Source organism: Portunus trituberculatus, chromosome 46, assembly GCF_017591435.1.
Source record: "Portunus trituberculatus isolate SZX2019 chromosome 46, ASM1759143v1, whole genome shotgun sequence".
NCBI lineage: Eukaryota > Metazoa > Arthropoda > Malacostraca > Decapoda > Portunidae > Portunus > Portunus trituberculatus.
The window spans coordinates 19,360,639-19,383,027 of record NC_059300.1 but is presented as its reverse complement, the minus strand read 5'-3'; the positions used below and the strand labels follow the sequence as shown (position 1 = coordinate 19,383,027).

The 22,389-nt window shown below is 39.2% G+C and overlaps 1 protein-coding gene across 1 annotated transcript in view; it reads left to right on the top strand.

Moving 5' to 3' along the window:
* Positions 1 to 22,389, top strand: part of LOC123519891 (receptor-type tyrosine-protein phosphatase epsilon-like) — a 443,234-nt gene that overhangs the window by 108,723 nt on the left and 312,122 nt on the right. The window contains exons 6-8 of the mRNA XM_045281528.1: positions 15,286 to 15,597; positions 16,387 to 16,607; positions 21,023 to 21,086. Of these exons, the coding sequence (XP_045137463.1) occupies positions 15,564 to 15,597; positions 16,387 to 16,607; positions 21,023 to 21,086 (319 nt within the window). The 5' untranslated portion in view covers positions 15,286 to 15,563. The remainder of the gene's footprint in view (positions 1 to 15,285; positions 15,598 to 16,386; positions 16,608 to 21,022; positions 21,087 to 22,389) is intronic.

Sequence of the window (22,389 nt, the reverse complement as noted above, 5' to 3'; positions counted from 1 at the left end):
GTGCTGTCTAGCTGAATTGCCTTTTCAGGAGGAACATCACAGTGACAATGCTCAGGTAAATGTAGAAATATGCAATGATTTAAACGAAGGTAATGAACATCCTGACATCACTACACCATCCAAATCTGACAGCAAAATTTACGAATCATTTAATAACAAAGGGTTACACATAATACATATAAACAGCCGCTCACTCATGAATAAATTGGAGGAAGTTAGATTATTGGCACTTAAAACTAATGCGGCAGTAATGTGCATTTCAGAAACTTGGCTTGACGATTCAGTTACCAACAATGAAATAGAAATTAGTGGATACCAGGTAATAAGAAAAGATAGAAATAGGAATGGAGGAGGAGTGTGTATGTATATAAAATCATGTTTAACCTTCAACCAGAGGAATGATATAGACACTGATGGACTTGAAGTTATTTGGTGTGAAGTACTTTTGCCAAAGACAAGACCTATTATTGTTGGTTGTTGCTACAGACCTCTGCAGCAAAATAATTTCTTAGATTTGCTAGAAGAAAATGTTACAAAATTTTCCCAAGAGGATGAAGTGATAATTCAGGGTGATATGAATATATGTTTTCTTAAGATAATAGGGCAACTGTACAAAAGGTATGTAAACTTCATGAAAATGTTTGGTATGGAACAACTAATAAGTGAGGTGACCAGGGAAACTGGTAAATCATCAGCTATTTTAGACCATATAATATGTAGTAAACCTGAAAAATTAGTCAACAGGAGTACTGCCAATAGGAATTAGTGATCACTATGTAATATACTGTACTAGAAAGACAGTGAAGGCATGTATAAATAGTCATAAGAGTATCAAGATCAGATCAATGAAAACATATGATGCACAGATATTCAATGAGGAATTAGGGAGCCAAATCTGGAACAATGTTTATGAGGCAGAAACAGTCGATGAAGCATGGAACAATTTTAAAAACATTTTAATCAAAGTAATTGACAAGGTAGCTCCGGTAAAAGAAATTAGAATTAAACAAAGAACCGAACCATGGATAACTCCGCAAGTGCTAGACATGATTAAAGAAAGAGATAGACTTTTAGGTGAATATAAAAGGATAAAAACAGCAAAGATAAATATGACAAATTCTGCAAATCAAGAAACAAACTACAACAAAATATAAGAAAGATAAAATCTACATATATCTCCGATAAAATACAAGAAAACTATAACAATAGCAAGAAATTATGGCAACGGCTCAAAATTTAGGTTATTCTGGAAAATCAAAAGAAGATACAAAAACAGTGCTTAAAATTGAGGAAGAACTATGTTTTGACGGAAAGAAAATAGCATCATACTTTAACAAGTTCTTTACAACCATAGCATCAAAGTTGGTTAGTAAATTGCCATATGCGGATAGGATTTTCACTACGGACTCTTATAATTTCAAAAACTACTACAGATCCAAAGGACTTATAGAAAATAAGTTCAAACTTACTGGGACAACTGAAGATTATGTATTCAATTTACTAAAGAAACTAGAAATAAATAAAAGTACCGGTTTAGACTGTATACCAGCGAGATATATAAAAGATGGAGCACCAATACTAAAAGGTCCAATAACTCACATTATCAATAAGTCAATATATACAAATGAAGTGCCACAAGGATTCAAAGAAGCTAGAGTAAAACCACTGTACAAAAAGAGTAACAGGCAAGAAGTAAGTAACTACAGATCAGTCAGTATCCTTAATATAATATCTAAAGTACTAGAAAGAACTATATATGATCAGTTATCGAATTACCTAAAAGAAAACAATATCATTTATGAATTTCAATCAGGTTTTAGAGACAGTCATTCCACAGATACATGTCTGACTCATTTACTAGACTTACTAAAACTAATATGTCAAAAGGGATGTATACGGGCTTAGCTCTCCTGGATCTACAAAAAGCATTTGATACTGTTGACCACCATATCTTGTGTGAAAAATTAAAAGCAATGGGTGTAGAGTCAGTGGAATGGTTTTACTCTTATCTAAGTGGAAGAAGCCAAATCGTGAAAATTGATGAACATTGCTCGAAACCAGAAATATATCCTGTTGGGTACCACAAGGAGCATTTTAGGTCCACTACTGTTCCTGTGTTATGTAAATGACATGAAAATCAGTGTCTCATGTAAACTGTTGCTATATGCAGATGACAGCATTTTGATTGTTCCACACAAGGATGTAGATATTATTAAAAATAGACTAAGTAAAGAACTGGAATCATGTAACACCTGGATGATAAATAACAAGCTGTCTCTGCATTTAGGAAAAACGGAAATTATGTTAGTGGGATCAAAACAAAACTAAAAATGTAGATGATTTTAATATAACATGTCTGGGTCAGGAATTAAATGGTGTAAAATCAGTAAAATACTTAGGAGTTCTTTTGGATCAGTATGTCTCAGGAGAGCTAAACTGTACACAGATTATCAAGAGGATAAATGCAAGGTTAAAATTCATGTACAGACAAGCAAAGGGCCTTGATAAGAAAATTAAGAAAACCTTATGTAGCGCCCTAATTCAACCTCATTTTGATTATGCATGCTCCTCTTGGTACTCTGGACTGACAAGTAGATCTAAGAAACAACTACAAATATGTCAAAACAAGATTATTAGATTTATTTTAGGTTTAGACCCCAGATCTCATATAGGACAAGCGGAGAGAAAACAAGTAAATATGCTTAGTGTTAAGAATAGGGTAAAAGAATTAAAATTAAGCCACGCACACAATATTCATAACAACAGAGGACCAACATATCTTGCAGAACACTTCCAAAGGAAAACAGATACCCATACAATTAGGACAAGAAATAATGATTTGAACTTTTGTATGTCAATCGCACAGGGTCCCTCAGCACATACATTCTATCACACAGCCATTAGAGACTGGAACTCATTACCAAAAAACCTACAAATCATAAAATCCAAACACCTGTTCAAAGTAGCTCTCAGGATATATTTACAGGATGAAGAAAGAGCTGCTGAATCAAATGACTATGTTTATTTTTAACCATGACTGTCTTAGAATGTAGATTTAGGTTTTACTGTTAATTTTTTATGTTCCTAACCGAAACACAGTTGTCTGCGACTACTGACAGCAGCCCCTTTTCTGTTCCCTCCTACTTGCTCTATCCTCATTTTCAATCCAAAGCTGGATATTGCGCATACGTGCGTAACGACACCACTTGCTCTCGTGCCCACAATCTTGAATCTTCAGAATTTTCTACCATCTGGCTAAGACTTCAATGTCACTCTCTAACTAAATTCATCTGTGCTGTATACCTCTCACCTAATTCCTCTGACTATGTAAAATTCTTTGACTATTTGACTTCCAAGGTGTAGCACATCTTATCTCACTTTCCTTTGCTGAGATCTCCATTTTAGGGATTTCAATGTTCACCACCAGCTTTGGCTTTCATCTTCTTTCACTGACCAACCTGGTGAACAAACCTTCAACTTTGCTATCCTTCATGACCTAGAGCAGCTAGTGAAGTTCCCTACCCGTATTCCTGACCGCCTTGGAGACACGCCCAACATTCTTGATCTTTTCCTAACCTCCAACCCTTCTGCTTACTCTGTTAAACTTTCCTCTCCGTTGGGCTCCTCCGACCACAATCTAATTTCCGTTACCAGTTCTATCACTCCAGTGCAGCCTCAGGACCCGCCTAAGCGGAGGTGCTTCTGGCATTTTAACTCTGCTAAGTGGGAGGAACTAAGGCAGTACTATTCTGATTTCCTTGGGATGATTATTGTTTTCATGTCAGAGATCCTTCTCTTTGTGCCGAGCGCATAACAGAGGTGATTATCTCTGGCATGGAGCTATACATTCCTCATACTTTCTCTAACCCTAAAGCTAAAAAGCCTTGGTTTAACTCTGCTTGTTCTCGTGCTGTCAATGATAGAGAGGCGGCTCACAAACGGTTCCGTAGCCATCCAACTGCTGAAACTCATGCCCTATATATTTCTGCCCGTAATCATGCCAAATCTATTCTCCAACTTACTAAAACTCTTTCATCAATAGAAAATGTCAAAGTCTTTCCAATTCTAACTCCTCTCGAGATTTCTGGCATCTAGCCAATAATATCTCTAACAACTTTACTTCTTCGTCTTTCCTCCTTTACTTCATCCAGATGGCTCTACAGCTGTCTCTTCTTTTCTAAAGCTGAACTCTTCGCTCAAACCTTTGCTACCAACTCAACTTTGGATGATTCTGGGCATATTCCTCCTACTCCTCCACCCTCTGACTACTTCATCCCTAAAATTAAAATTCTTTATAAAGACGTTTTCCTGGCCTCTCTGGCCTTGATTCTCGGAAGGCTTACGGTCCGGATGGAGTCCCTCCTGTTGTTCTCAAAACTGTGCTTGAACTCGCTCACTGCCTGGTCAAACTCTTTCATCTGTGTCTCTACTTCTATTTATCCTTCTTGCTGGAAGTTTGCTCACATTCAACCTGTCCCTAAAAAGGTGACCACTCCAATCCTTCTAACTACCGCCCTATAGCTTTGATTTCCTGCCTTTCTAAAGCCTTTGAGTCTATCCTTAATAGGAAGATAATGAGGCATCTATCAGCTCACAACCTTCTCTCTGATTGCCAGTATGGTTTCCGTAAAGGCAGATCTACTGGTGATCTTCTTACTTTCCTAACTGAATCTTGGTCATCCTCTTTAGGGACTTCGGTGAAACCTTTGCTGTCGGCCTTGACATATCGAAAGCCTTCGATAGAGTCTGGCACAAATCTTTAATTTCTAAACTACCCTCCTACGGATTCTATCCTTCTCTGTACCTTCATCTCCAGTTTCCTTTCCGATCGTTCTATTGCTGCTGTAGTAGACGGTCACTGTTCTTCCCTAAAACTATCAACAGTGGTGTTCCACAGGGTTCTGTCCTATCACCCACTCTCTTTCTATTATTCATCAATGATCTCCTAAATCTGACTCAATGCCCTATCCACTCCTATGCTGATGATACCACCCTGCATTATTCAACAGCGTTCAACAGACGCCCAACCCAACAACAATTAAATGACTCAAGGCGAGATGCTATAGGACGCCTAACTTCTGATCTTTCACTTGTTTCTGATTGGGGCAGAGAAAACCTGGTTTTGTTCAATGCCTCAAAACTCAATTTCTACAACTATCTACTCGACATAACCTTCCAGACAACTATCCTCTTCTTCAATAACACTCAACTTCCCTCTCCTCTACATTAAACACACTCGGTCTATCCTTCACTAAAAATCTAAACTGGAAATTTCACATCTCTACTCTTGCTAAATCAGCTTCCAAGAAGTTAGGTGTCCTATGGCGTCTTCGTCCATTTTTCTCTCCTCCCAGCTGCTTGCTCTGTACAAGGGCCTTATCCGCCCGTGTATGGAGTATGGCTCTCATGTCTGGGGATCCACACACAGCTTTACTAAACAAGGTGGAATCTAAAGCTTTTCGTCTTATCAACTCTTCTCCTCTAACTGACTGTCTTGATTCTTTAAGTCACCGCCGCAATGTTGCATCTTTATCTGTCTTCTACCGCTGTTTTCATGCTGTCTGCTCTTCTGAACTTGCTAACTGCATGCCTTCCCCTCCTGCGGCCTCGCTGCACAAGACTCTCTACTTCTTCTCATCCCTATTCTGTCCATCTTCCTAATGCAAGAGTTAACCAGTATCTTCACTCCTTCATTCCCTACACTGGTAAACTCTGGAACTCTCTACCTGTGTCTGTATTTCCACCTGCCTATGACTTAAACTCTTTCAAAAGAGGAGTGTCAAGACACCTCTTACGTTAACTGGACCCTCCTTTTAGATTTTTTGTTTTTTCTTTCTACTTTCCTCTTAACAGGGCCTGGCAACCAGCGGGATGTTGCAGCAAGGTTTTTTTTTCCAACACTTTGTTTGCCCTTGGCCAGTGCCCTTGTAATGTAAAAAAAAAAAAAAAAATACCAGGAAGGGATATGCAATTGAAATACAATAAATTTATGGATTTATATAACTCTGCTGTGAAAAGTTTGTGCCATATCACAGAAAGAGGACTTTAAATAATAAACAGTGGTTTAATAGAAATTGTGAAGAAGCAAAAAAGAACAAAGAAAAGGCATGGAAGAAACTTAAGAAAAACAGTGATGTATTATCAAGAGAAGTCTACAAAACAGCAAGGAATAGATATGTTGAAGTAAGGAGAACAGCACAAAAGGAATATGAACAGAGAGTGGTGGAAAACTGTGATAGTGACCCTAAAATGTTTTACAAATTCATAAATGGAAAACTAAATAAAAGGGAGGCAATAGAAAAAGTAAAAGATGGGGAAGAAGTATATGAAGATGCTAGATATATAGCTGAAATATTGAACGACAACTTTTGCAAAGTGTTTACAAAGGAGGAGCATTTTACAGGAGGATATAAGGAAAATTATAAGTAACTTGGATATTAATAAATGAATGGGGCCTGATGGCATATCTGGGAGGTTGCTGAAAGAATGTAAGGATCAATTGTTGAATCCCATATTTGATATTGTGGAAACCTCCATACAAACAGGAATAGTCCCGAAAGAGTGGAAAAGAGCTGACATTGTGCCTATATATAAGAATGGAAGTAGAATGAAACCGTTAAATTACAGACCAGTATCGTTGACTAGTATATTGTGCAAGGTATGTGAAGAAGTAATTAAAGCAAAGTGGAGTGAGTATCTAGAAAGTGAAAACATTCTGAGTGAAAGGCAGTTTGGTTTCAGAAAAGGAAGATCGTGCATATCCAATTTATTATGTTTTTATTCAAGAGTGACTGACATACTACAACATAGAGAGGGATGGGTGGATGCTATTTACCTGGACTTGAGAAAGGCCTTTGATAAAGTGCCACACAATAGACTGATGTGGAAACTAAAGAAGATTGGAGGAGTAAGTGATAAACTAGCAAAATGGATGGAAAATTACTTAGTGGGAAGAGAAATGAGAACAGTGGTGAAAGGAAAGAAGTCCGAGTGGAAGAAGGTAACCAGTGGAGTTCCACAAGGGTCAGTGCTTGGTCCCATCATGTTTTTTATTTATGTTAATGATATGCCAGTAGGAATTGACAGTTACATGAATATGTTTGCGGACGATACTAAAATTATGAGGAGAGTAAAGAATGTGGAAGATTGTAACAAGTTACAGGAAGATCTTGATAAAATATATGAGTGGAGTAAAGAGTGGCAGATGGAATTTAATATAAACAAGAGCCATGTTATGAAAATGGGAAGAAGTAGATACAGACCAAACAGGGATTACAGGCTGGGTGATGAGAAAATTGAAGAGACCAATGAGGAGAAAGACTTAGGAGTAACCGTGCAAAACACTTTGTCACCGGAGAAACACATTAACAAGATATTTTGGAAAACATATAACATGCTTCAAAATATTGGTCTTGCATTCCACTACCTAGATGAAGGAATGATGAAGAAGATATTATGTACCTTAATAAGACCCCAGTTAGAATATGCAGCTTGTGTCTGGTCACCACACATGAAGAAAAATGTGAAGAAGGTGGAAAGGGTACAGAGGCTGGCAACAAGGATGGTACCAGGACTCAGGAGTTAGACTATGAGGAAAGACTGCAGGAACTGGGACTGACCACATTAGAAGAGAGAAGAACAATGGGAGACATGATAACTATGTATAAATTGGTGAACAAGATTGACATATTGGACAGAGAATTGATAAAGGTGACCACAAGTAATGATCTCCGAGGACATGGAAAAAAAACTAATAAAAGACATCTGTCTGAATGACGTGAGAAAGTAGTTTCCCGCATCGTAGTATTGATAAGTGGAATAAACTGAGCAGTGATTTCGTTGATGCGGTGTGTGTCAATCAGATGAAAGAGAGATATGACAGGAGTAGACAAGGAGACAGGACACAGAGAGCTTAGCTCAGGCCCTGTAATACATAAATAGGTAAATAGGTAAATACATCATGGCAAATCACCACCGGTTCTATAGCTCCCTTTACTGGCATCTCAGAAACCATGGCCTCCAGAGCCAAATGACAGTCCAAGCCCTCCCTGTACACTGGAAACTCCACAGGTGCGCTTGAGAGGGGAGGATCCCTGAGGAAGGGGAGAATGTAACTATACCGAAGGATCTTGACCACCCACTCTCAGGCCCCAATGTTCTCCCACTCTTGCCAGTGCCACTGCAGAGAAGCCCCAGCTTGCAGCGGCACCTCCACAGCGTCCCTAGCGAGATCCCCAATGGCCCCTAGAATGGCCACAGAAGAATCCTCGAGAGCAAAAGGAACCACTTGCCTTAAGAGCAGGAGGGGGCGGAACAGAAGGGGGCGCAACCGGCGCAAGGTGTCGGGAACCAACAGCATGACCAGCCTTAGTCCTGACGGCACGAGCTGTGGAAGCCAGGCCATGAGCAATCTGGGATACAAGGGACCATTGCGAGGACTCAAGCTCCCTCTGCTCCACAGCTGCCAGAGTCTGACCATCAAAAAGGTGGGAGCCAACAGGGTAAGACATCAATTGCCATCTCTCCCAGTCACCATAGGTATTAGGGAGGTTTTTGACTACAGCCCGCCTACATAACATCATGATGCTCAAACGGAGCATTTCACAGGACTGCATAATATCTAAATTTGCCCTGGCAAGAGCTCCCAGGCAGTCCAAGCCTCCCTGGGAGGCAGTACTGAAAAGGCCAACAAGTGTCCAGGAAGTGATATCAACCAGACTACTCAAAATACTCTCTAATTGAGTAGCCATATGCCAGGGAAGACTCACAGCCAGATCTTTACTCTCCACCAAATGAAGCAGCTCATCATTGAGAGGAGGAGCCCCACAGGAATCTCCTTCTGGAGTGTACCACCTCTGCCCTTTAAGCCCAGCTCCTGGGCAAGGCGAACTTGGCTGAAGCCGGATTAGGGATCCCCAGGGAACAACCCAGTTGTTCCCTGCGAACCTCTAGAGCCAAGGGAGAATGAGGCAGCACCAAGGGAGTGGGGACAGGCCATGAAGTCCCTGAGGTGCGCTCAACTCCAGTCTGAAGAGTGGAAGCAAGAGAAGAAAGCATGGGGAGACCCAAGGACTCTCTCATTGAGGTAATAAGCTCATGAAAGGAGGCCGCACCTTCCTCAACTGAAGTCCCAGCCTCCTGCGAGGGAACATCATCAAAAACCTCATCCACCTCTTCAGAAAATGAAGGCCAGCCCGTGGCAGCAGCCTGACTAACTACTGTGCCACCCGGGTCCTCGCCCACATCAACTGGCTGGGGCGGGACCTGCGAGAACATTGACCCATGCAGCAAATCAACAAGAGGCAGGCCCATGGAAGACATGCCTGCTGAACCTGCAAAATTACCATCACCCAGCAACCCACCAGGGAGTGGTGCTGCATGAAGTCCTGTTTCTCTGCCACCAACAAGGTTCAAGAAGGAGATTGGCACGGTGGGAGCTGGCTCCCCACAAACCCCGAGGCCTTACCAGAGAAAGGAGCTGGGCGTAGACTCAATCCAGTGATCCCAGGACCGGCCACAGAAGAAACAGGATCAGTGGGAACCTGTAAACCACTTGATCCCGAAGCCACACCGGGGAGTGGGATTGCACACAAGCTCATTCCACCGAGACCTGAAAACTCCCTGGAAGCACTTGAGACAGTGGAAGTCTACACCACACTGGCTTCTGGGGCCACACATAGGAGTGGGGTGCACTAAAGCTCACACCCCTGAAACCAGAAAAGTTGCGGAAGAGCCTGAAACAGCGGGGAACTGAGCCCCCCCTCACTCCCAGAGCCAGACTATGGAGAAGGGCCGCACACACGCTACCTCCACCGAGCCCCGAAAACTCCGTGGAAGGGCCAGGAACAGCGGGAGAAGACACACCACTCGCTACTGGCAGCAGGGTAGAGCACAGGACCGCACGCAAAGTCTCTCCTCCGACTGCCAACTCCGAGGCAGGGCTTGGAACAGAGGGAGCCTGCCCCCCACTCACTCCCGGAGCCAAACCAGGGAGAGGGGACACACTGAGACTCGCCTCACTACTACCAGCAGCCACTACCGAAGAGCCTGAGCCGGTGGGGAGACCGGGGCTCTCTTACACCCAGCACCAACCTGAGGGGGCAGATGCACACTCGCTTCACCGTCTGCAAACCCTGAAAACACAGAACTGGAGGCAAGGGACAACAAGACCGCTGACAACTAGGTAATAGAAGCCTTCATAGCAGCCAGATCAGACTCTACAGCTATAAACCTGCTGGCCCAAGGGGCCTCAGAAGTCAGCTCCTGCCGGTGAGAATGCTTCTCAGTGGAACCACCAAACGACTTGGCCTGCTTCTTCTCCTTAGCAGAACGCTTCTCACCATCCTTCACAAACCCTTGGAACTGGAGAAGGGAGAGGTGGGAACACTCACTACACCGGTCTTCAGTTGAACACACGGCGGGGTGACAAGACACACAGCGGGAATGCAGCTCTAAAGCCTCGCCTAGCAACCACCTCTTGCATCCAACACAATTCTGAGTGGCCATGGTAACTCAGGGAGAAGTAGAAAAGGAAGCAGCAAGGAAGCGGGCACCAAAAAAGGCACGAAGAAGCGAGAAGAGGTGCAGGTGAACACCGTGCCGAGCACAGAAAGGATCTGTATTATGGTTGGCCAGCTGGGCTGATGGTTCCCGGCACGCATGTGCGAGGGGGTGACATGGTGCTTTTATAGGCACGATCTCTATATAGAGGTGCTGAGTGGGGAAATAACGGCATATAGGCATATGTAATTACATATGGGTAATTAGTACATATATGTAGCAACAAAGTCAGTGTTCAAGAAAAGTTTAGTTTTCCACATAGGACAGTGAATATTTGGAAAAGATTGAGTGAAGAGATTGGAGCAGCAGAAAGTGTGCACAAATTTAAGGAAATGTTGGATGGATGTAGATGTAGAGACAGGTCACTATGAGCCCCTCTCAAACCCAGTAATATACACCTGGGTAAATACAAGTAGGTAAATACTTGGCATTTGAGGGAGACAAGAGGGCATGGTAAGAAGTTAAAAGAGGGACAACTAAAGAAGGGATTTCAAAAGTAACAACTTCCCACAGAGAGTGGTAGATACAGTAGTTGGAATGGATTGGATAGAAAGGTGGTGTTGGCTGAGGCGACTCTTATCTTTAAAACTAAATTGGATAATATGAGAGAGAGACAGGACCTTAAGAGCATAGCCCCATTTCCATAAAATATATGTAAGTAATACACAGCCTTGCCCTTAAAAGCCATGGTAGAATTACAAAGGGATACAGACCAATTGAAAGTTGAGACAGACACTGCCACGCACTTGCCAAGTCATCAGTGTAAACGCTGATCTTTGTGCTGGCAGCGCAATGGTACACATGCCATTTTTGTGTCTCAAGCAGCTCAGACAATTTGGACAATATAAGAGCTCTCAATTGTATTTTAGCCAGTGTATTTTTTATTTTATTCATTTTTTTTTTTTTTATTTATTATTTTTTTTTTAATGTTATGGCCTCTGGCACCTGTAGGCATGCTTGAAGAGTATATGTGGGAAGTGCTGTTCAGCTTCCACCCATTAGTGGCACAGGCATTTTTATTTGTAGTGATACCCATATCACCACCCAAGAACATCTTTGTTATAACCACCTAAAGCCTTGATATCATGGTGACATATAGCTAACTTTAGACCACTCTAGAAATGACATAGCTTCAAAGCGGTATGTGGTGGGATTTGAACCTAAACGTGGATGCCTGCCTGATTCCACGCTCACCTTATCCACTATGCCATTGCTTTCCTATAAGCCAGGTGTCTTAAAATTACTCAATCAAAGGACAAAAAAATGCTACTGCTGCACTCAGGATAGAATATAAAAAAAAATAAATCAATAGAAAAATCCTGAAATCATCTGACTTGTTTCAAAAAGTCCTGAAAGTCTTACCAAAAAGATGAATAAATAAATCCTGAAAGTGTTATACTTATCTGGCTTATTCAGATCCAACTTAAATAGGTTTTACTGTATTGGCTGTGTGAGGGAGGAATAAATCTCCCATAAATACATGTTTCAATAGATACTTTAACAAACAAGTGCTACAAAGAATGAAATCCTGGAACAAATAAATTAATTCAAGCAGGTCACTGCTGTATGGTAGTCACACATCCTATGCATTTTTATTCTGCAATATTATGTCATGATGAGCAGATCAATGAGTGCTGAGATGGTATGAATATGTTGGGAGAATGGAGAGTGATAAGGTGTTGAAAATGAAGCAATGTATGCCACATGATGTTGGATAGATAATGTAAAGGGAAAAGAAGTAATTGTGCATGACAGAGAAGTAAATGAAGAACAGGGGTGTGTGTGTGTGTGTGTGTGTGTGTGTGTGTGTGTGTGTGTGTGTGTGTGTGTGTGTGTGTGTGTGTATTTACCTAGTTGTAGTTTTACAGGGCCTAGGCTTTATGCTCGTGTGGCCCCGTCTCCATATCTACACTTATCCAATCTTACTTTAAAAGTGTGCACACTTGTTGCAGACACTACTTCTTCATCTAAACTGTTCCACGTCTCAATACATCTCTGCGGGAAACTATATTTTTTAATATCTCTCAGACATCTTCCCTTTCTCAGCTTTTTACTATACGATCTTGTGCTTCGGGTGTCATATTCTTCTCTTAGGATCAGTTTCTCATTATCCACTTGGTCCATTCCGTTGATCAATTTATAGACTTGTATCAGGTCTCCTCTCTCCCTTCTTTGTTCCAAGGTTGGTAGATCCATAGCCTTTAGTCTCTCCTCATATGTCATCCCTTCAAGTTCTGGGACCATTCTTGTAGCCATTTTTTGTAGCCTCTCCAATTTCCTTATGTGTTTCTTTTTATGAGGGGTCCACACTACTCCTGCATATTCCAATCTGGGTCTTATTATAGTATTTATCAATTTCTTCATCATTTCTTTGTCCATGTAGTGAAATGCTACTCCAATATTCCTCAGCAAATTATATGTTTCTCTAAAAATTCTATCAATATGGCTTACTGGTTGATTGTTTTCTTCCATCGTCACTCCTAAGTCCTTTTCCTTTTGACTTTCTCCAGTTCTACTCCATCTCCCATCTTATAGATTCCCACAGGTCGTCTTTCACTCTTTCCCATTTCCATGACATGGCTTTTGTTCACATTGAATTCCATTTCCCACTTCTTACTCCATTCCCAGATCTTATTTAGGTCTTCTTGCAGTATTTCACAATCCTCCTTTTGCTTTATAACTCTGCACAGTTTCGTATCATCCGCAAACAAATTTATGTAGCTGTTCACTCCTTCTGGCATGTCGTTAATATAAATGAGGAAAAGTACTGGTGCCAATACTGACCCCTGTGGCACTCCGCTTTCTACTGCTCTCCACTTGGACTTCATATCTTTAACTACCGTCCTTATTTCTCTCCCCCTCAAATAATTTTCTATCCATCTCAATGTGCTTCCTTTTAAGCCACCCTTCTCCTCTAACTTCCACAGTAATCTTGCGTGTGGCACTTTGTCAAACGCCTTTTTTAAATCCAAATAGATGCAGTCAACCCATTCCTCTCTCTCTTGTACTCTATCAACTATTCTAGAATAGAAACTCAATAAATTAGTTACACAAGACTGTCCTTTTCTAAAACCAAATTGGCTATTTGATATTAATTTGTTGTCTTCAAGGAACTTGATCCATTGTTTCTTTATTATTCTTTCACACATCTTGCATATTACACTAGTTAGTGATACCGGTCTGTAATTTAAAGGTTCTTCCTTCCTTCCGCTCTTATATATGGGAACCACCTCAGCTCTTTTCCATTCTACTGGCACTGTTCCATTTTCTATTGAGCATTTTATGATGTATATAGGACTTGCTAGTTCTTCCCTACATTCTTTCAGTATTCTGCCTGAGACTTCATCCGGTCCCATTGCCTTCTCTTCATCCAGTTCCTTCATTAACTCTTTTATTTCAAGCTTGGTTACTTTAATCTCTTTCATATAGATTGTCTCTCCATTACCCTGTGGCCTCTCAAATTTGGATTCTTTAGTAAAGACCTCCTGGAATTTTTTATTTAATAGTTCTGCCATACTTTTTGGGTCTTCCACCATCCCGTTCTCTCCTTTTAACCTTTCTATTGTTTCTTTGCCTAATTTTTCCATTTATGAATCTATAGAACAATTTTGGTTGCTCCTTACACTTTTCGACAATATCTTTTCAAGTTTTTTCCTCTTCCTTCCTCACCTTAACATATTCATTTCTCGCTGCCTTGAAGTTTTCCTTGTTTGTTGGATTCCTATTTCTCCTCCACCTTTTCCATGCTCCATCTCTTTTCTCCTTTGGCCTAGCACACCTTGCATTAAACCAATCTTTCTTTCCTTCTTCTTTTGGTCTATATTTTGGGACATATTCCTGACTCCTGTTTTGTATATTTCCAAAAATAAGTTATATTTGTCTTGTTGTCTCTGAGTTTTCCATCTCCTCCCAGTCTACGTTTTAAAATAGTTCTTGAGATTCTCAATATCAGCCTTTCTGTAATTTAATCGGTCTCCTTTGTATGAATCGTCTCTATCTGCATGGTCACTCTTTCCCAATGGGCACTTATATCTTATATTGTCATTAATTTGTATACCCCTTGTAAAAACTAGGTCCAAAAGTGTGTGTGTGTGTGTGTGTGTGTGTGTGTGTGTGTGTGTGTGTGTGAGTGAGGAATGACTCAGCTTTACAGCCTCTGAAGGTAGCGCTAGTATGATGCATGGTCTCACACAAGTCTGAGGCATTTGGATGTGATAGGGGAGAGTACTTGCTGTGATGGACCCTTGTTTCAGACCATAATACCTATAAAGTGATATTGTTTGCATTGTCTTGGCTACCCTACTTTTTGGGGAGCCATTATATAAGTATGTATGCATCTCATGTAATTGATATTTTATAAGCATTCTCCATAAAATAAGGCTACTTTATTTTGTGTTCTTTCACTTAACACAGTATGAAATAACTTTTGTACATACAAAAGACTTTCCACATTGTCACCAAAATATTATTACTACTTTTCTTGTTTAAAGATTTGGAATGTTTATTTCTAAGGACATAATGTATTAGTTTCATCACATACTATATTAGAAATCTCCCTATTTTCTATGTGACACAGTATTCTTAATTTAAGATCATACATTAATATATGATAAAGATTACAGTGTATTTTTACTTTAATTTCATGATATTGTCATAAAATTCATGTGCATAATTTCATATAATTAACTCTTGCTCTTATAATCTGATAGAGTTTTCTTTCAACAGTTCCAGATGTGAACATTACAAGGTTGGAATGTCATGAAAAAGTAAAACTGGCATGCTTTGTTGATATAAGCGGTAGTTGTGAGAACTACAATGGGCCAAGTGTGAAAATTTACTTCATTCTCAAGGCTGAGGTACCATGTACTCATTCTCACACCACTTTACAAAGGACTGTAAAAATTGGAAAAAAAAGCAGAATACGGGTAAATTTTAGTAAATATTTGGCTGGAGTGCGGTATCAAGTAAGGGCTGAAGTTGTTAATGATGCTGGCACTGGACACATGTTTAATATAACTTTTGACACAAAAGAAAAAGGTGAGTACAGTATCTCTCACATATTTTAATGTAAGCCTAAGTAAATAAAGCAGTTGTACAAATGTAATGAGTTCAGTAGTGTAATTCTATTGATAACATGTGTAATTTTTGACAGTGTTGAATCTTATTGTATATTAATCATATTTGCCTTTGGAATTCAATTGAATGCACTATAGAATCATGTTACACATTAATCATATATTACTTTGTTAGAATTTATGAAATTATACAATAGTTTAAGTTCCTCATTTACATTCTTTTTTCTCCTTTGGAAGACTGATGTTGGCTACAGAACTACTTACATTTCTCTTGTAATATGGTTAAGTATTTTTGAACAAATTTGAAATGTTCAAATCATAACATTCATTCTCCTTATCATTTGTGGTTTATAAACATTTTTCCTATATCCAAAATTATATTGATACAAGATCACTCACACTATCCCAGCCAGATGTGAGGTACGAGTGTATTGTATCATATTGAGGTTGTAGCATTCATGTGGCAGTGGGTGAATGCTCCTATGAATGATGTGTACAGTATTGAAAATTGCAGAAAGGATAGGATTGTGATATACCATCAATGCAAATGTGGCACACTGCAGAGGAATTTACCAAATCAAATGACTTCCTTTTCAGAACTATTAGCTCATGTAATGCAGAAATCTCTCTCTCTCTCTCTCTCTCTCTCTCTCTCTCTCTCTCTCTCTCTCTCTCTCTCTCTCTCTCTCTCTCTCTCTCATTATCACATCTGTGCACTTTTGGATGATCCTATCTGAATTTTCTTCCACAGTTCCACCACTTGTGCAAAACTTGACACACATCATCTTGTCTGATACTGTAGTTCAACTTCGGTGGAATGATTCATGTCCATCAAATGGGAAAATTACAGAAATATATATTTATGATCCTGATAGACGTCATATACCACTTGAGTCCTGTGCAACTACAGAATCTTTTGATCGCTGCCACAACATTACTGGACTGAAACTAGGAAAAGAATATCAATTTAAAGTGAGTATATTTACTGTGACAAGTATTTGCCAATTTGTACATTACAAAGATTGACCAGGGTTCATAATGTCCTATCTTCATATCTATGCCTCTCCACCTTTACTTTAGATACAGTAAAACCTCAGCTCACGACCATAATTCGTTCCTAAATCCTGTTCGTCACCCGATTTGTTCATCCCCTGAATCAATTTTTCCTATAAGAATGTATTGAAATACCATTAATCCGTTCCAGACCAAAAAAAATTCATACTTTTGTCCATAAAACCCATTCAGAATAGACCTTTAATGTATGCATGACATGAACAAAATAATTATAGAAAGCCTAAATTGTTTTACTTACCTGAGTGCTATCAAAATGATAATAAAATGAACAAAAAAGAAAAGGTTATTAATTACTTGAGAGACTGGACGTTGATGGCATGATGGAATGGAGGAGAGGAGGATGGGGAGGAAGACAGACAAGATCCGAGAAGACAGTCATGAGAGAGAACTTAAGATGTGCGCAGCGTGCCAGAGCTACACAACAGCTGTGTAGTGTCACAAGTCAGTGCCGCTATGTTTTAGTGAACATCGGCATGGGAAACATGGAAAGATTGCCAGTCTTTGTCTCTGCCTTGGAAGACCCTTGCCTGCTGGGGATTGACTTCCCCATGCATGTGGGAGCAAGTTTGGACTTCCAAGAAAGGAAGTTAAAGGCACGTGGCCAGGAAGTTCCTTTGATCCTTGGAGGTGATGCTCAGTGTGAGAGGAGCGGGCAGTAGGGCGGTGTTCCTTGCCAGGCGAGCGAGGAAACAGCTGCGACGGATGTGCCACAATCTGCAGTACCTGGACATGGCCAGGATGATGATGACAGCAACGCTGAGAGCCACCAGACCAGCGAGGATAACACCGAGGAAGCTACAGTAGAGCGCACCGGTAACATCACCATGCCCAGGAAAAACAGGAGAAAATTGTGGTGGCACGGAGATTATGTTATGTAATATTTTTCATATGTTCCTGTTTCTATTTTCTTTTGTGCTTATATTTTGTTTTGTTGTTGTGTGATAGCTGGGTTAGCTATCACACAAATGGCTCGCCTGCTGGTGAGCCGTTTAACTGCGTTCGTCCCCCAAAATATCGTTCATCCCCTGGGTCGATATATTGACAGATTTTTTGGTCGTCTCCCGAATTGTTCGTCCTTAGAGACGTTCGTCAAGCGAGGTTTTACTGTATCTCTATGTTGGTTGCTGTAATGACTTCTCCACTAAATCCATTCCAAATATTAACTATTCTATGTGTATAACTATACTTCTTGATGTTTTATAAACATTGACTCTTCCCAATCTTTTTTTCATGTCCTCTAGTCCATCTTGCTTCATTTCCTTTCTTCAACACCAGGTCTGGTCTTTTCAGTGTTGTTTGCTATTTTGTACATTGTTAATAGATTTTGCCTTTTTCTTCCATCTTGTAAAGTCATCAGTCTCATTTCTTCAGTAAGGTTATGTATAAATGAAAATGGAAACTAAAAGGTAAAATATTTAGATAGAATACAAAAATACATTAGTGAACAAAAAATAGGAGCTGAATGAGATGTATGATGAAAATGAGAGGCATGTGTGGAGTAACTAATGGAAGGGTGAGGGGAATAAGAATGTGTATGAGAGGTATGGTATGAGGGCCTGTGAAAGTAAATTGTGGATGGGTGGAATGCATGACAAGCATCACACTGAGATAATATAGTCATTGTGAGATGAAAACCAATGAATTTGTAATGAAAATGCATGCAAGCAAAGTTTCTGGTGCTTATAGGAGTACATCTATGAAAAAGGCATTTGCTGTGACCAAATGTTAGAACAAGCAAGAAGGAATTTTTTTTTTATTATTTTATTTATTTGTTTATTTTTAATGTTCTGGCCTTTAGCACCCATAGATAACTTGAAGAGTATTGGAAGCACTGTTAATCTTCCACCCATTAGTAGCACAGGCAATTTTATTTATAGTGGTATCCATATTAGGACCTATATCACCACCCAAATGCATCTCTGGTGTAACCACCTAGAACTTGTATATCATAGTGACATGTAGGTAACTTAAACCGCTAGACAAATGGCAAAGTATCAAGGCAATATGTTGTGGGATTAGAACCTACACATGGACGTCTGCCCAATCCCACGCTCACCACCGTATCCACTAGGCCACTGCCTTCTTTTGGATAGCAAGAGGTGAAACCTCTTTGCCATCATTATGTGGGACATTCTTAAAGGAAATGATGTGTTAGAGAAACAGATCAGATGTAATATTATGAAAATGAAGGGCTATATATGTTAATGAATAGTATAAAGGGAAAGGAAAAGGTAATTATAAAAAAGATTAGATTTAAGATCATAGAATTTAAGGGAGGAACAGGTCGCTATTTTTTATTTTTTTATGAATAATCAAGAAAAGACTAGTGACATTCTTTGTACAAACACTTGTGATATATAGGAGTTGAGAAAAAGAAGAGCTGTTGAGTTGGAAAAAAATGCAATAAAACATCAGTCGTACATAGAAATACAGATGAGTCACTGAGTCTGTTTAGTTACATTTACAGTTCACAAGGAAAATTTTGAGAAAGCTTTGATATGGTGACAAAAGAGATTAGCTTGTTGAGTGGATTAAGAAAGAGTAGATAAAATTTTGAATTAGGAAAGTTTGCACATCATATGTTTTACCAAAGAAAAATATTGGCAATACAAATACAAAGGCTTTATGAATAAGAAAACTAACATAATTCAGGTGAATGAAAGAAAATTCAGAAAGTATTCAAAGTTTTTTGAGTTATGAAGAGTTCCTAAGTATTATGAATGCAGTTTGTAAAAGTGATATTGTAATGCATGTGTTCAAGTGAAAGGAAAGGTGGATAGGTAAAATTTCAAGATAAATTAACAAAATGATACTTCAGATGTTTGAAAAGGAATTTACATAGAATAATGATATGTTGTGAGTATTCACTGATTTCGAGAAAATGTATGATGGGGTTGTTACTAATTAGGATGGATTGCAAACTTGTGGTACTGCATGATTAGGTTGATGGTTGTTAAAAAGAATAAAAGCTTTGGTATGAATAACAGGTAATATTTCAAGTAGTAGATTGCAATAATGTGTGTGGCTTTCTATTCAGTCAGATTACAGCAAGGATGAAACAATTACTGTTGCCTTCAGTATATCAAAAGCTTTTAATAGATTCTTGAATAAAGGCTTTCATTTCCATACAACCCTCAAAAGACGTATCCTTCTCTTATTCCAAATATTTGAAAATTCTACACCCTTACACTGCCTGTGGCACACCCATAACAGCACTCACACACCCTAGTCACAATGCCACCCTGGTCTGGGCCAAGGCAATCTCTGCCAGGCAGTCACACATGATTTAGCCTAATTATAGACAATGATTAGGTTTTGGTGACTCTCTGGTTCCCTATGTAACAAACACAACATATTTTACCCCTTTATCTCGCTACAGATTTATACACTTACTTCCTAAGTATGCACAGATCCTGCAATAACACTATACATGTTAAGATGGCTAAACACTGTTAACTACATGAAACTCATATGTGCAGTTCAAATGTGAATCCTAGTGGAAGTTTGAAATGTTTCAGAAGCATCTCATAAGATTTGGAATGATACATTGGTAGTCAAGAACCTTTAATGAGTGGCAATAAAAAGTAATGGTGTGAAAATAGCTACTCCAGCTAACATGGTAGATGGAAGGCACTAGCCATTAGTGTATATGTGTACAAGAGTCTCTGTTGTGTATATGTTAAAAAATAAGGAAGAAATTCCTGTTCAGCACTGAGCAGCCATCCTTATACAATACTGTTAGTATGTGGAACCCCCAAAACAGTAATAAAGAGAGAAGGAACCAAGGATGCATATTTTTTTATTTTTTTTTTAGAGTAAGAAAGGAAGGTGAAGCTGTCGAGAGGGTAACAGAGAAGTGCTCTGTCTACAAAGGGAGTGTGGACTTTATATGTTAGTGAATCATCCATTGGTTCCCTATGTTATCAAAGAAGAGAATGATGGGCATGAGTTTGACAAGGAGTTGTTCAGTTTGAAGGGTGTCCAAATCACAACGTATGACTATTATGCACAATAAAAGACCTTAATGCCCAGGAACATTGTATGTACATTGATAAATAGGAACTTGTGCTATTGCTACTCACATGAGAAAGCCATAGGCAACAGACAGAAGGATAGTAAACTGAAAATTTCCTTTCTGAATTGGACATATAGTTGTATAGCTTTTTTCTATTATTAATATTTTTTAACATACTATCTTGTGCATTTTAATGGATTCATTTATAATAAAAATTTATTGTGTTGTAATTCATTAAAATTAAAATTAATTAATATTTTCAAGTTTTTATAATAGTAATTTAGCTTATCTTTTATAGATAAAAGAAGCAAATGGCGCAGGAGAGGGTCCTGCTTCTTCTCACAAAGTTGTCTTTGAAAGAAGTAAGTTATTGAAGTCTTGTAATACATACATGTACTTTTACTTATCTAGCTCATATGTGTATTCATCTATATTACTATAAGTACTTTGTCTTTGTCATTGAAGTTACATCATAAGGAGGCAAGCTTTGTGAAGAACATCAACAGTCTAGAGTACTGCAGGGTCTGCGCAAGGTGGGTGTGTGCATTATGTCCAATGGTAAGTCCCGTAACACTCAAACAGAGAGTGGAAATGATGAGGCAAAGTTCAAATTTTTCTGCCAGTACCTTTCCAGTATTGTTTATGCACCAGAGAGAACTAGGCAGTGTGTTTTGTACCAAAGTGAGGTACATTGTGGTCTGCTAATGGTTTCGATAGTACACTTGAATATCAGTGTTAGTCACTGCGTCATCTATTTTCATACAAAACTAACATAACTTGTCAGGGAATTAATTCATCATTATTATGCCTGGAGCTGTCAAATGGTTGAGGATAAACATGTCTAGTCTCAACAAATAAAGAATTGTGTGGGTAACACGTAAGCCCTTCATAAAAGGCCCTTGGAGGGTGGCACGTCAACCAGAGTAGGGCATTACTAGCCTATGGTAAAACAAAACTGTAGTGGCCCACAGGGTGAGACCAATAATCCCTGCCACGTTGCCATATCTTTCATTAATTTAAGGAACACAGAATAACAGTTTTCTATCCAATTTAATGTATGATTTTGCTAAAAAGAAAAAAAAATTGTGTGGGGGAACACAAGAGATATGAAGATCTCTGCAAGTGATTATGTTGTAAGTAAATAAATGCAGTTATAAAAGTGAAAATGAGACTAGTAATTTACATAATATCCTCTTGAGATACCCAGTCTAGCATAGTGAGTGGTGAGAAGAAACATAAGATGAGACAGCATTTTATTTAAGTTGTTGCCCCAAGCTCCACTTATTTATGGAACATCATTGGATGCAGAAATTTTTTTTGGCTGTACAACAAACAGTAAGACGGGGAAATATCTGTTGTGGTGACCAGAAAGTGAGTCAATTTGCACATGCATGCGTGCCTGGTGACCTGACTCCTCCCTTCCCCAGGGAAAAACTACAAAGCTAGTTTGTAATTATTTTTTTATTTTTTTTATTTGTTTATTTATTTGTTTATTTATTTATTTATTTTATTTATTTATTTTTTTTACTCTTTGACAGGCAAGATGAATTAGTAACTATTAATGAGAATGATTTTGATATCTTGTGGATAAAAATAAAGGACTTAAGACACCTAGCGTCAAAACACGACATAGTGAAATAGAAAGAGCCGCTGTGGTACAGTGGA